At 36.0% G+C, this 15,593-nt stretch overlaps 1 protein-coding gene across 3 annotated transcripts in view; it reads right to left on the reverse strand.

The window, feature by feature from the left end:
* Window positions 1-12,373: 12,373 nt before the first annotated feature.
* Window positions 12,374-15,593, reverse strand: part of LOC121726548 (U8-agatoxin-Ao1a-like) — a 64,398-nt gene continuing 61,178 nt past the window's right edge. The window contains exons 2-4 of one of the 3 annotated variants that reach the window (XM_042113952.1): window positions 15,175-15,281; window positions 13,851-13,929; window positions 12,374-13,282 (exon numbers count right to left, since the gene is read on the reverse strand). In XM_042113952.1, the coding sequence (XP_041969886.1) occupies window positions 13,120-13,282; window positions 13,851-13,929; window positions 15,175-15,259 (327 nt within the window). In that variant the 5' untranslated portion in view covers window positions 15,260-15,281 and the 3' untranslated portion in view covers window positions 12,374-13,119. The remainder of the gene's footprint in view (window positions 13,283-13,850; window positions 13,930-15,174; window positions 15,282-15,593) is intronic. The other 2 variants (XM_042113954.1, XM_042113953.1) reach the window with 2 other exon arrangements.

The raw sequence follows: 15,593 nt of genomic DNA on the forward strand, positions 1-15,593 counted from the left end.
AGAAGGAAAACTCAGTCATCAATTAGGAGGTTTCTAAAATACTAGATGACGCCCGCAACTCCGTTGGCCAAAATTCGCGGTGAGAACAATTATTTTTTTGGGATAAAAACCTCTATGTATAGGTATATTACGTCAAGTTTTCAAGGGTAGACGATAAACTATTTAATTGAATGATGGATAGACTTAGCAATAAATTAAAAGGCGTTCATACATAATAAGATTTGCCACCATACTGCATTTTTAATTTATTGATAAGATTGATTGATTGATTGATGAAAACTTGACGAAACACACATAGAGAATTTGGCAAGCGCAACGTCGCTATGTCCTTTCCCACAGGAAAGAAATTTCAGCAAAATCGGTTCAGCGGTTTGGGCGTGAAGAAGTTACAAACAGACATACAAACAGACTTTCGCATTTGTAAAATTAGTATAGATTCAAGCATCGAACATAATTGTCTCGTTCTTAGAAGTCTTTACGCAAGGAATTAGGGATCCACTTATAATAATTGGATTAAGCAGTCCCTTAACCGCCACCTCTATTACCTGTATCCGGACTTAGTGTAGGCGTGTTTTCATCATCCAACTTAAGCCATTCATTGTGATCTTGAGCATTTAATTCCACGGAATCAAAGGGTTTAAATTATGTTAGTTTAAATTATATAGATGAAGTTCTATGATAGATGTTTCAGAGAATAGGAGATAGTAGATGTCCGTCACCTTCTTCGCATATAAATTTGTTTTTTGTATTGAATCGTAGTGGTACGTAGTGTAGACCTCTATCAAAACTTTTCTACTCGTATGTTGTTTTCCGGGACTTAAAGCATAATAAACAAATTTCTGTCTATTGTGCCCAAAGTAAGTATATTAGTATAGCTATAAGTATAGCCATATTAACCTTAAAAGAGATTAAGTTATTAACAAAAGAAGAAAATGTAATCAAACAGATAGACACCTTTGCATTTATAATATTACGAGCTTTTGCCCGCGGCTTCGCTCGCGTTAAGAAGTACTATTATATACAAACTTTCATCCCCTATTTGAACCCCTTGGGGTTGGAATTTATCAAAATCCTTTCTTAGCGGATGCCTACGTTATAACATCTACCTGCATGCCAAATTTCAGCCCGATCCGTCCAGTGGTTTGGGCTGTGCGTTGATAGATCACTATGTCAATCAGTCAGTCACCTTTGAGTTTTATATATATAGATTAGTAACTATATTTACTATAAATGGTCGCAATTTTGGGATATTATAATTATTCTTTATTAAAAATTCAAAACTACTTCTCGAATTAACAATACTTTGACTGCAACATGCTTACGTGATAAATTACATTCTTCGTTTTTACTGAGTGTGAGTAATTTGGCATTTTAAAAACAGCGTTTTAAATATTGACTTACCTGACTACAATAATTGATTTAGAAAAATCTACCCTTACCTACAATAACCATTGTTTTTGACCGTAAAAGGTGGTTAGTGGGACATTAAAGACTACTCACGGAGCAAACAAGGCCACGACATAATGAGAGAACACCTCGCGCGTTAACCTAAAAACTACAGGTTTTGGGGACACGGGTATTGTCTCCAAACATTCAACATGGCGCTATCTCTAACGATTGGCCTGGAATTAATACTAGATGACGCCCGCAACTTCGCTGGAACAAAAGTCGTTTATCGCGCGGGAACCGTACATGTTTTCGGGATAAAAAGTATCCCATGTCCTTCTCAGGACGGGAAGTTTGGGCGTGAAGAGGAAACTGACAGACAGACACACTTTCGCATTTACAATACATTTACAATTATTATAGATATTGATATTTGTGATGACATATTTTAATACGTTTTCAGTCAAGCTGAAAGTTGAAAGGACGTATAATCAACGCAGTATTTAATGTTCATATTACGGCATGTCTACGTTGGCTCTTGATAGAATAATAGACAATTACGAAATTATACAGGGACATTTTCTTCCATGACTGACTATGATTATAATGCAGCCTTTCCACTTGGTCCATAAGAAGTCAACACAAGCAAAAACAAAATTATATACGCGCCATATTGGTCCACGATTGCCGATGATTCAATCATGGCTCGTACATCCATTATGGCCAAAATCTTGAAACCCTTTGGTATAAAAATAAATAAGTAAATGACACAGGTTATACAAATTTTGTGAATATAATCATTAATGACGGTTTCTATTGTTCTTAGACTATAGTTTATTTATTCACTATACTCCACTCGGGCTAACTTGTCGCTAGCAGCCATTGACTCCCTGTCAAAAACTTGTCATTTTCCATATAAAACCACGATAAACAATATCTGATATTTCATTGTCAATCGCGGTTTATATGAAAAATGACAAGTTTTTGACAGGGAGTCAATGACCGCTAGCGACAAGTTAGCCCGAGTGGAGTATAGCGCTTTTAATAACCCAATACATCAACCAATCAGCATAGCTGTGGAATAGATATTTTTTTCAAAAAAACCTCTGAAATCCGGCATCAAACATCATATTCTAAAGGCGAAACTAAAGGCGAAATAAAAAGATAAATCTAGTCCGTCGTTTCCGTCATTTTTATTTGGTGTTATTTTCACGATAAATTGCACGGCACCTACAAAGACCGAGCTCGCACTTTGAACGTTTCAGTGGGAATTATTTTTCAAAACGCTTCTGAAACTTTATATTGTTGTTTTGCGAATAAAATCGTCATTACCAGAGACCTTACTAAGATGTCAAAATATGCTTCAAAATAAATTGCAGTTATTTCTTAGTGGGCCCCTAGACGATCAATTTTATTGTGTAATATCATTGAACAATATTATTGAACAATTTATTTGACAATAAGATTGAAAGGCGGGCGCGTTCAATACTAACCCTAGACTGTTAATAATATTGCACAATACGTGCTATTGCGCAATAAAATTGATCGTCTAGGGACCCGTTAAACTGACATTTTACACTCACTTTTAAAATCAATATTATCTGCAATACTTATTTCTAAACTTTAAAACTTTAAAACCTCTATCTTATCTTTAATATCTTCTTTTAAATGTTTCAAGATATAAACAATACTGTAATTGCTAAAGCTTGAATGTTTCAAGTTTACATATGGTATAAATTATTAAATTGTGCAAATATTTTCCGCATTTCTGCATTTCTTAAGGTCTCCATATAAGACACGTTTGTGCATGGGTCCAGTCAGCGCTTTTCGTTAATACGGCGAATTACTTAGTTGAAGTTATGTACCTATTTAATTATTTTTACTTTGCATAATTTTGTCTATAAATTACAATTTGATTATGATTTTTTTAACATGAAGTATTTTTTAGCTAACATACCTTTTAAAACATATATATATATATATGTATATATATATATATATATATATATATATATATATATATATATATATATATATATATATATATATATATATATATAGGCGGGCAAGGAAAAGCCAATAGAGTAATGAGAATTGAGTATCAACAAATATAAAGAAAAAAAGAAAATTTAATTATAAAAATATAAATCCTTGTCTGTTCAACGTGATGCTAATAAATTTTTGTAAAATTGTATCGACATAGGTCCATAATGGTTTAAAAAATAAATCGGATTAAGAAAGATTGAGCTAATGCTTTTGTGACTTGGAGCTTAAAGTATAAATAAATAACGTGAATTTGTACTTGACTCAAAAATAAAATACATTTTAAAGCGTAAATAAGAAATGAAATTGATTTTTCCGATATTTTTAACTCAAGAACATTGTTTTTCTGCATTAAAATATCGAAGATTAAAGCTGCAATGGCGAACAATATTTACGAATGAAAATGGTGTAGGCGCTCTAGGGATATCGTCGTATAAGGCGAACGCGTTGGCCAACGCGTCTGCAGACGCGTTGGCAGTGCGCTTGCAACGGCGTTTGTGAGTAATCCACACATAGGAAGGTCGTTCAGTATGCTTTGGATCGCGCCAATGTGCGGACGGATTCAAAATGGATGTTGAGTCGCTAACAGCTGCAGCTGTATATTTATTGACAGCTTATAATTACTGTGTAAATGTGGACAAGAAAAAGTTTAAAGGGTATTCTCGAAATAAATAAATAAAAGGCGAGAAAACGTAACAAACAAAGAAATAAACTCACTTTTAGATAATATTTTATAATATTAAAATAATATAAGTAATTATTTTATTATCTACTTATTATTTATTAAATTATTACATATAAAAATTATTATATATTATTATAATTATCATAACTATAACTCCGGGCAAACTGATCGCGCGGCCTATGTGTGGATGGAGCGCAAAGCTTGCGACAAATGTCCTTTGATCTTTCGCCGACATTTCCGACCCGCGCGGCAAGCTCGCAGACGCGTCGGCCAACGTCTAAATACCTACGGCCAACGCGCGAACGCCCGTTCTACACATTGGGCCAACGCGTCTGCAGACGCGTTGGCCAACGCGTTCGCCTATATCAAGAGCCGGCATTAGTGATCGAAGATATTGTCAGACATCCACTCTGTTACTGTCCAGATTGACTTGCTTTAAAAACTATAAAATAAACTTGAACTTGAAAAGAAAATAAACTTGATGCAGCTAGATTGTGAATAAAATTGATGCTGCTAAGTCTTACAGTGTTTACTCAATGGTAAAAATGCATTTTGTATAGTCCGTTTTAATATTTTGAAGTGAAAACTTCTTTAGCGGCGTTGAGCACTTTTGTGGGATGGGTAAAAACTGTGAAACTCGCGTCAGATTCTCGTGCTGATCGAGAAAACGTAAGACGGTTGGAGAGTAGTGTTGTAACATCAAAATCGAACAATCGATTGTTTTTTTTTCGATTGTCGATATTTTTTAATCGATTGTAAGGGTTTCGATTCATTAAAAAAATCGTTTTTTTTTAAATCGATTTTCATAAAAAATGGGTTAAAAAAATGCACAACGTTAATTATCAAGTTTTCACTTCTACCGGCACTCCCGGAGTGCAACCCGTCTTTTTTTTGTAATATATATGCTTCAATTGCATTGTCAATCTTATTTTCACTTATTCCAAGATACATCCATACTGCTTTGTAATGTATTAATACCTAGTTTAACAAAACATTTTTAAAAGTTTTCATTAAAAGAAACCGTGCGAGTCGGTACACCGGTTGTTCAAGATTACCAAAGTTATCACAAGGTAATGGACAGAAAACATTTGTGGTCATAACCTAAAACACTGAATTTAGTTGAAAACAACTGAAATTGAAATTTAAATATTGAAATATGAACCACTGATAGGATGTATAACCTACCATTTAAATACTCTCATAAACATTATTAAATCGCTAGCGGCCTAGCAATAAAGTGTAAAATGGTAGTAACTTGCATTTTATTGGACGTTTAACTTAATATGAGGCGCAGGGAGCCGTTTATCACGGATAAACCCCAAATTCTACTTTTTATGGACGCTCGTTCTAACTCGTTGTTTAGGGATCTGTAGTAAGAATACCGGTTTCGGTTCCGGAATCAGGCCAGTTCCGCAGGAATAATTTTATAGTGTCCAAGTGTTTGCGCAGTAAGCATTCTCTAACCCTTTTACTCCCATAACCCAGTGGGACGGACGACCGACACGACTAATTTTTATCTTGCTTGTCAGACAATCATGACGTGATCAGCCTGCAGTGTCCTAAGTCCTAACCAAACTTGGAAATTTCCAACGCCGGAATCGAACCCACGACCTCCGAGTCAAGAATCATGCTCTAAACCACTGGACCACGGAGTGGAGTGTTCTGTAGTAACTAGAATGCTTCGGTATTTTGTACTCATTTTGGCCTTTTCACATCTGACTTCAATGAATTAAGTCGCTGGTTTATAAGATTTGTACGGATGATTTTAGGATTTGCTTCCAGCGCGAAACCCTACATTCATACTCAATATTTTCTCGATAAAAATGTTATGATAAAAATATTTTCTCGTAAAAAAATCAGCAATTTAAGAAGTCTATAGAATGTTATATGAGTACAATACAACCTTATATAGAATATCCACGTCATAAACACGAAATAAAGGTTGTTGTTAATTCCCCAAAAAATATGTGCGCGGTTGTACAAGCTTGTAATTTATAATTTTGACTGGCAACATTACAGCTGTGTACGCACTATTGTTATTCGGTCAGTTCAGCAAGGGGCCGTAGCGATGCAATCCTTCGTAGATGTTTGTGTTTCTGGGTACTTAGACAGCTTACATTCGATATCTTCAACATTAATTTTGAATACTATGTTTGGGATTTGACATGTCACTAAGTGACATGGTGCTTGCGATGACCTATGGGAATGGGGATTGTCCATTTTTTTTAAAATTTTGCTCATTACAAAAACATTTCGAGGAATAAGGTCAGTGATCGTTTTTCTGTATGTAAACGAAAAAAATACCCATTAGTTACTTATATTTTTGAACAAATATGTTTAACCTTAGTTTGACCTTCAATGGCGTTAAATTAGCAATAAATTCGACCAACATTACGTTTCGAACTTTTGATAAGCTTCTCGTATCAGCTTTCACATAATGAGAACTCTCATTTGACGAACCAGCTTTATATAAATAAGATTGAAAGGAAATTTAAAACATACTGCAGAGGTCGATTCGCCGCCGACGATGACGTCAGAGCGAAACTTTAAAAATTTATTGAGAAAAAACTAGCCAATGAATTTCAAAATTTTTTAATTTATATTCTTAAAATTTTTAACGAAAAAAAATATAAAAAGTACATGTGATTTTTTTTGGACAATGCCCATTATTGTCAAGACTCCATCTTTGACATTATCTCACTTTGCTGTTGAAATTATCGAACGCGAGCTGTCTAAGTATACTGTCATAACTGAAGACGTTTAAGGATGAAGTGGGTAACTAAAATTTAAAAAAATATTGTCTTTTTGCATAAATGGAGGCCTTAGGACTTGGAAAATTAAAAAATATATATATATGTGAAAATTTGAAAAAAAAAATGTATAGCTCGATATACTTATGAGCCAGATGTTGAATAAGTAAATTACAAGGTTTGTTCAAATTAAAAGGGAAAAATTGTCTTCATGTTATAAATTTCTAGTTATCCAGTTCAGCCACTTACGTCTTCAATTGGTTAGTTCGGCATGGAAACAGCAAATAGCAATGCAGCATTGATGTTTGTGGTCCTGTCTGTGACATCACTGACAGGTCTGCTGCACGGCTCTGCGGCGGCGGTCACAATCAAGTGCTTCTATTCAATAAGCAAAACTCAGTGTTCCAATTTCCGAAGACAATCTTGTGCCGTATTTGTGAGTGAATTAGGGTATGCTGTGGTCATCAATGAAGTTAAAGTGGTGTGGGATTTTGTGAAATTTAAATTAATTGTGTTAAAGCTAATTGATTAAATTGATATTTAATTAAATAATCACTGTGATATAAAGCCATTATTCTGATGAACAATATTAAAATTGCTTTATAATCTTTTTGATGTTCTTTCTCGGTATCAGACAGACATACGAATTTTAATATACTTAGAGTCAACTGTGAAAGTAACAGTGCTGAAAGATTAAATTCTTGTTGTGGTTTGTATGGGCAAGCTCTAGCGTCATGAATCTTTCCATAAAAAAGTAAAAAAAAACTTGAGAGGTGTCAGGTTTCAAGGGAGACCTGAATGGAACGAATTAGTTATTTCTTACACGCCTGACGCCCAGAAATAATAACAACGCTTCACTGTTTATTCTGAAAAAACGCCATCTAGTTGACGCACAGGAATACTATCAACGCCCTTTGCCCTTACCATGCAGGTACTGATAAAAAAAATATTCGAGGTCAAATAAAGGTCAAATATAGTTCTGTTTAGCCCCCTTTACGCCCAACGCGCGATAAGGAACTCCGTTCCAAAAAAGCACTTCTACTTTCATAGCGCCATACATACCTTAAAGTATTATCACTTAGTTTTGTTACATCATGCATGTGTAAAGATACCGTGGTCATTCAATTCATGTTTACTTACTGTCATATTTGAAGACATGAGTTGAAGAACACGATAACTAACATTTTGTAATATTTGGACGTTTACTAATTATTTTTTCCCTTATGATTTGAACAAACCTTGTAACTTATCTACTTGATCAGCTGGCTTATATATCTGAGTACACATTAAATGCACAGTTTATTTTATTTCAAATCATTTTTCCGGCCCTAAAGCCTCCATTTATGCAAAAGAACGGCAATTTTTTACTGTTAGTTATTGTGTTCCTGTTCTATACTATGTTACTGTTCTCTACTAGATCAACGTGTAATAATATATTATACTCACGAGTCACGACTTCAATTATTGAGCACTCGCGTTAGTGTTCAACTATTGTTTGTTAATTTCGTCCTTTGTCCTTTGTTAAGTTTGATTCAAGTAGCTTATTGAATTAGTTACGACTCATACATATAATAGTAATAATCATTAATATACCCACTCGAGCTAAGCTAATTTCGGTCATTTACATCTTGTAACTATACGCTCTGAAGTCCATCCATCATGTTCTCAAATTACGTACTTAATAGGCTGCCATTATGTTATTTGATGGAGTGTATAATCGGCCACTGTCATTAGACAAAAAAATCAATAAAATAAACACAAATGTAAATAATAATTACTATCTTAAGCTGAATAATAACTCAAATATGGTAAATATTCTAGTATGATCTTGGTATTACGTTTGTATGAGAATTTCGATGGCACTTGGATGGCACAAGGATGACTTCGTCCGCGTGGACTTCAGTTTATAGCGCGATGTCAACAAAATTGGTGTCAAAAGCTTTTATAAAAAAAAACCCTGGTACGGGGTACCCCTTAAATCAAAACAGCTGTGCAGTGTGCACATAATATTTAATTTTTTTACTTAATTAAACTTTATATTTTAATTACGTCACTGCATAGATAAAGTACTGAGTTAATTAATAACGTAGAAAAGAAATAAAATCGAAAAAAAATTAAACTCGAATACAAGATGATACCACCTCCTATAGAAATACTTTCGAGCAAGCGTCAGCGCGATGTAGGAGACGCACGGCGTCATCTATTATGAATTTTTGGAACTAACTTAATTTGAACAAATTTACATATTTTCACCTCCTTGCAACTTTTTTTTCCAGTAAAAAAGTAGCCTATGTCCTTTCTCAGGCTTTAGACTATATGTATACAAAATTTCATTACAATCGGTTCGGTAGTTTTGGCGTGAAAGCGAGACAGGCAGACAGACAGACAGACAGATAGACAGACAGACAGAGATACTTTTATAATATTAGTATAGATAAATTTAGCAAAGGCTGATGATAATATTATTAACTTATCGATAAACATTATTATAAGAAGGAAAATAATAAATATTTTAATAGCACATACGATGGGGTAATAATATTGTGGGACAAGATAATATTGTAGCACTGGATAGTGGATAGTCCTCATATTATGGAGTCGAGGTTGTTATTACAAGTATGAAGTGTCCTCGAAAGTCGTTATGTCCTTATCCTCAACGGTGAGATAGTGATATAAATTGTTTGTTTATGACTTAGTATGAGAATCTGAGAAGGCACAATTACTCTTGGTGAGTTATGGCGTCTTCTCAGATTCTCAGAAAAAGTGATGAGTAACTGGAGATTAAATGTTTTTTCTTCTTATATTTTTCTTACTTTCATTGAGACGTGATAATGTCATATTATTACTGTATAACCAAGTGGTGTTAACAGTTAACTTATCTGCTTATATGTTATGTGTATTTTGATCTGTTTTTTTTTTAAAGCTGATAATATGAGCGAAAGCATTTTTAACTTAACCCACTATTTCGCTCTTTACTTGGCGATGTTGGAGTCAATTAAAAAATTTGATTTTGTTCTACTCCCATATCTTTCTGTTACATAGCTTTACAAAAAATTGATAATAGACAGGTGCTTAGGGACAATTATCCAGGAACATTTAGGTACAGCGTTATCGATTTCCCAAAGTGCCAAAGTCTGAGCCTCTGAGCTAAGTGGAGGTGTCGAGTCATTTACTTTTAAACTTGTGAGAAGTTGTCATGTCGGTCGTTAAAGTTTGTTCCTGAGTACAGTCACAAAGTAGCCAAAAGCCGATAAACCTTAACCATTTATGTTTAAACTCTATCTTTTTCACACTTTAAAAATTAGAATATACATCAGATGTATAGTTTTATCGATTAGCATTTAGCACTAAGTATATGAAATTATAAAAGTTAAACTTAACAAAAATGTTAGTCCCAAACTTTATTTGGAGATAATTATCATACAAACATAATTTATAATTTGACTTTGAGGCTTCAAAACAGCCGGGGGTTTGTCTAAGCCAGAGTAGACAGAATGATAGAGTATGCCGACTTAGAACTGATGTTGAAATTTTTAAATTTGACGTATTATGACGAAAATCGTCGTTAGGGTTGTTAACTTGTTACCTACGAATTTAAAACTATGACATATTCGATGGACGTGTTCCTCTTTGGTCGTATTGTTGTTTGTGTTTTGGCACATGCGATTAAAATTGTCAGAATCCAATTTTGAAATCTTTATTTTAAATATTTAAAAATAAATTATATCAGCCAGCGCGAGGCACATTCCGTTCATAATCCTAGTGAAACCCGACGAATTTGACAGATATTGAAACCTGTCCGTCTCTTTGCAGTCGAACTACTGGTCGTTATGTCTACTGTGTCTAAGCTGTCAACACGCGGGTATCAACTTGTTTATAATTATTATAACAATTAATAACCATTGCAGCCAATGATATTCTATGTTACTAACGAAGTGGTTACGCATTTCTGAGAATCTTTTGTAAGACATTGCTACTCTAGTATTTTAGAAACTCATTGATTGCAGCATTGTTAACAAGCGATGTCACATTTTACAACGGAAAATAGGTCATTGTCGTGGCCTTGTTCGATGTGTGGACCGAGCCTTATTGACGCGCCTTTTGTGTGCCGATGAAGTATGCGATACAGTCGGTCTCAGTACTCTCAGTCTAAATGAGACTGAGACCGACTATATCGCATACTTTCAGTAAAGTAGCAAACTCCATATTAATTCCAGGTATACTGTATCATCTGCCGTTGATGTAATGCGAAGGGCGAAGGCACGCAGGAACCCTCGTTGGGAATACTGAATGCCCATTGCAACAACGTCAGATGATACAGTATTGGCATTAATATGGAGTTTGCTACTTTACCGTAAGTTTGCGGAACACTCGCTCTTAGACTACTTGTATGAAGACCTCTCTTCAGAATCCACGGCTATGATAGGTGTCCATGATTAGTGAGTACTAAGCTTTCTGTAGCATGCATCATCACGGGCAATCTTTTGTGTTTGTCCAACGTGGGCCGACATGGAGAGAGTACATATGTAACTTGATTCTGCTTGCTACTCCATACGAGCAAAATCTCATAAATATTTCAACTATAAAAAGTCTGCGGATTAATAATTAAAATTGATTGTTGGTCTGGAGATTATTATTGAATGCAAGCAAAACATTTTCTCTTTATATTGCTGGTAGAAAGAATTATTTATTATTTATAAATATTTAAATATTATTTTGTTGTATTTAATTTGAATTCGACAATTCGTATCAAAGCGTTGTTTCATCCGAGAATTGTTTCGTATGCTGAATTTTTACAAGTTTCACATTCTACATTCAAAACGATATATCTGAATTAAAAATAACTTGGCATACTCGTTAACCTTTATTTAATGCTCCTTTTAATAGAACCCCATATTTTACTTGGAAATTTATTTTTTAATGTGCCTCAAACAGGACATAAAGTTTATTGCTCCGGTCCTCGTAGCGTACATTATACGGCTATACTTTATTTTCTTCGCATAATGTCGGGGTGTTCCTAACTTTGAAAACTTTGCTTCATAAAAGTAATCTTACCAGCTTTTAATTCAGCCATTATAAAGATTTTAATGGCCATTTAATCCTGTTGTATGGTTTACGATTAACTTAGCTGTTAGCGCAATTATTTTATAATTTCAACTCTCAGAAAACTTGGCTTAAATATTAGTCTCTAGTGATAATATAAGAATGGACTGCTAAATCTCCTACTTTGTTCACTTACATATTCGTTGAGACGGTATATTTTATCATGATGTAACTATTCTGTGACTTAAGTATCTATATCATTTTTTTTAATCGACTCGGAGGATTAAGCGTAAAAAGTATCATAATTCATAAGGCACACTTTAAGCGAGTTTAACATCAATACAAAATTTCAGTCTGGATTTGCTTATAGCCTTTTTTGTAGTAGACATTTACTTGCCTATGAAAAGAAAGAACTAGGCATTGTTGTAATCATAGTCTGGATTTTGGAGTAAAACAAACCAACAAGTCGTCCATAAACATTTATTAATACAATATATAATTTTCATATGTCAATATTAGTAATAATACATTTATATTCCTCACTAGGAACATATAAGAAACTACATATAGACGATACTACTAGGCTGCAATACCATATTATACCCCCTGTCCACGAGATGCATACATTACATTAAAGATTCGTTTTATTTATATTAGAATTTGACACGTTATTTCTAAGTTGCCAATCGCAAATAGTAGTAGTTAGTTCATATAAAGGCTTATAATAGTGTCCTTCACCAAGTTTCTCTTTACTGTTAGTCTCTTAGACGACTAGAACATTTACTTAGTACATTTAAATCTGTATGTCTAAATCCTATTGACGTAAGTTTACCATCGATCAGCTAATGCATCTACTTTAATTTACTTAACTCTACATACATACACGTAATAAAACCACCTAGCGGAGGGTTCGCGGGAACGAAAGGAATCGGAAAAGCAAAACCGTGAACCCCCGGCTAAGGGCAGGTGGTCCAATCGGCCGAGCACAGAGTCGGGGCGTACCGATTGGGCAATAAGGCTGGGTGATTGCCCAACCGCGTAGGCGGACGCTCGGCGCGATTAGACGAAAGAAAAACTCAACGACAGAACGGAGTTAGGGGTTCAAAAGATAACATTTAGTCAAAATGGTCCAACGAAAGTCCCTGTTCGGAGGATATGGAAGCTAGAACGCAACGGGTCCAGTGATAATGCGGTGGTCGTGGTGGGGCCGGTCTAGCCCCACTTCTGGAAGAGGCCCATGCGCTGGCAGCGGCAGTTGGAGCCCCAGAGGTTGCAGCGGCAGGAGGAGGAGTGGCAGCAGTCGCCGGGCCGGTGGTCGCAGTTCCCCCCGCGGCGGATGCACGCGCGCCTGAAAACGTAGATCAGCGACGATCGTCTGAAACCACATCATCGAATACTATCCTAAGTTTACATCCCTGTTTATAATCGACGTTAGCTTTTGTAGTTATTGTTATCAAAATGTAGCATACATGCAAGTCAGGGATTTTGTACCTAGTAGTTGATAATGTATGTGTCAAAAAAATTTAATGGCCATAGTTCAATATTTTAAGCTTTTAATATAGCGAATGATCTGGCAAGTTGTAACAACTACACTTAACGACTATGCAAATTAAATAACCCACATTGTCCTGGCCATTATTACGATTTTATTACTCTTTAAATGAGCAACGTTTGTAAATGTCTAGCAACTGTGGAGAGTAGAGACTCTCCACAGTTGCTAGACATTTACAAACATAGACGTATAATAGTAGAAATGATGTCTATACAGACGATACATAATGCAGCTTCTTAAAAGGTCTCAATGGGATTGTGGAGAAAATTGAGATATGTCTTTGACCTAAATGGCGTTAATTTATTGTAAAAAGAATGTTATTAAAGGAACATAATATTTTTATGCCATATCCTGAGATCTGTGTAAAGTACGGTAAAAGAGGCACACTCACTTGCCAACGTCCTGAAGCATCTGCAAGTCTGTCGGGTCTTCCCCGTAGTCCGCCAGGTTTATGTCCACGTCATCGTCGCCTGGAACACAGACAAAAAAAAACAGTTCAATAACCAATCCACAAGAATATTCAAGGGTCTGAAAGTTCATAGGTGTTTTTAAATATGTCGCATCCGGTCGAAAACGGAAACGGAACTTAAGTGCGCCATCTTTTTGAAACTAGTAGCGCGCTTTGACAGAGTCGGGGCGTGTCGGAGTGGGAGAGATGGAGAGGTAAACGTCCCCTCCTGGGCAGTCGCCAGAAAGTGAGATCAGTCTCGTTTAGGCTTCCAACTAGCCAACACGTTCCGGAACTGTCCCTAGTTTCGTTTAAGTGCTATTTGTGCTGAGTGAAGTGATAATTATTGTGAAGTATTTAGTGAAGGTATAAAGTGTTTGATTAATGATGGAAATTCAATAAAAATTATAATAGAGAGATTATAAGGTGGTATTATATCGCACTACTCTCTCCTCGTCTCCCACGCCACTGTCTTGTGTCAGCACTTTACGAAGAAGACACCTATCCTGATAATAGCGAAGTCCCTTTAAATATATATGTTGAGTAGTCGTAGTTAATAACCAAGGGAATAAAATTCATCTTTTAACTATCCGACTGCACCAGAAGTTATGTTTTTCGAGAGTATGCATGTCTACAGCTCATCACCATTTGGCGATGTATCAGGGATTGACGGGATAACATAATTTATTACCACCCTGCCCATACGCGGCGTGACATGAAAGAATATTGTATCTAGAGATAAGCTACGTTTGCAATTCCGCGGAAAAGGTTTTGTTGTGGATCGGTTCCATAAAAATTGTCCCGGAATAAATATCAAAATGGAATACTAAAATACTATGTTGTAACATATTATGTGCTACCGTATGCACAAAGTCCAATGATGGGAAAAGTATCGACTCACAATATAGCATCACCTAACTTACTTCACTTGGTAGAGTTAAAAATCGTTTACCTGATCAGCCACGTTGCAGTTGTCAAGAAATGACTATTTCGAAGCGGCCGATAATTGCAAATAATATATTAAGCAGTGGTCGAAAGCCATCTTTGTCAATATTTAACGTGCTGGCTGCTGCTGCTACCGATCCACTCTTTCTCTCTCTCTCTCATACACACACATATGTGAGAGAATGAAGACCACTCACCTGGGTCAATGTACTGGTCTGCTAGCAGCAGGGCCGCCAGTGCCAGGAGCACAGAGCCGGCGCACGGCATGCTGGGCGCTACTGCTGCTGATCTGTACACAGACACACATTCACATACCACTCACCTGGGTCAATGTACTCGGCATGTGCGTACTGGTCTGCGAGCAGCAGGGCCGCCAGCGCCAGGAGCACGGAGCCGGCGCGCGGCATGCTGGGCGCTACTGCTGCTGGTCTGTACACAAAAATACAAATATAAGGCAAACAGGTATTAGGGTATTGGGACGTTGGATTGGTAAAGTCATGAGTTTGGAATTCGTATGTTAACTTAGGCTTCAGTCTCGAAATCAGCGGGCAGCGAAGTGCGAGCGGCGGCGGCGCGTTCCAATTAGCCTAGTAAACGAATGCCCAAAATGGGGGTCTGCTTGGAAAAGTCGAAAGCAGAAATTTTAACTTTGGTACTTTGTTTAGAATAGTTAGGAGATAAACATACTAAAAGTCCTGACCCCTCCGAGGTGAGCCCGAGGGAGGGGAGGCAAAGGTCCCG

The sequence above is a fragment of the Aricia agestis genome, chromosome 4, assembly GCF_905147365.1.
Source record: "Aricia agestis chromosome 4, ilAriAges1.1, whole genome shotgun sequence".
Lineage (NCBI taxonomy): Eukaryota > Metazoa > Arthropoda > Insecta > Lepidoptera > Lycaenidae > Aricia > Aricia agestis.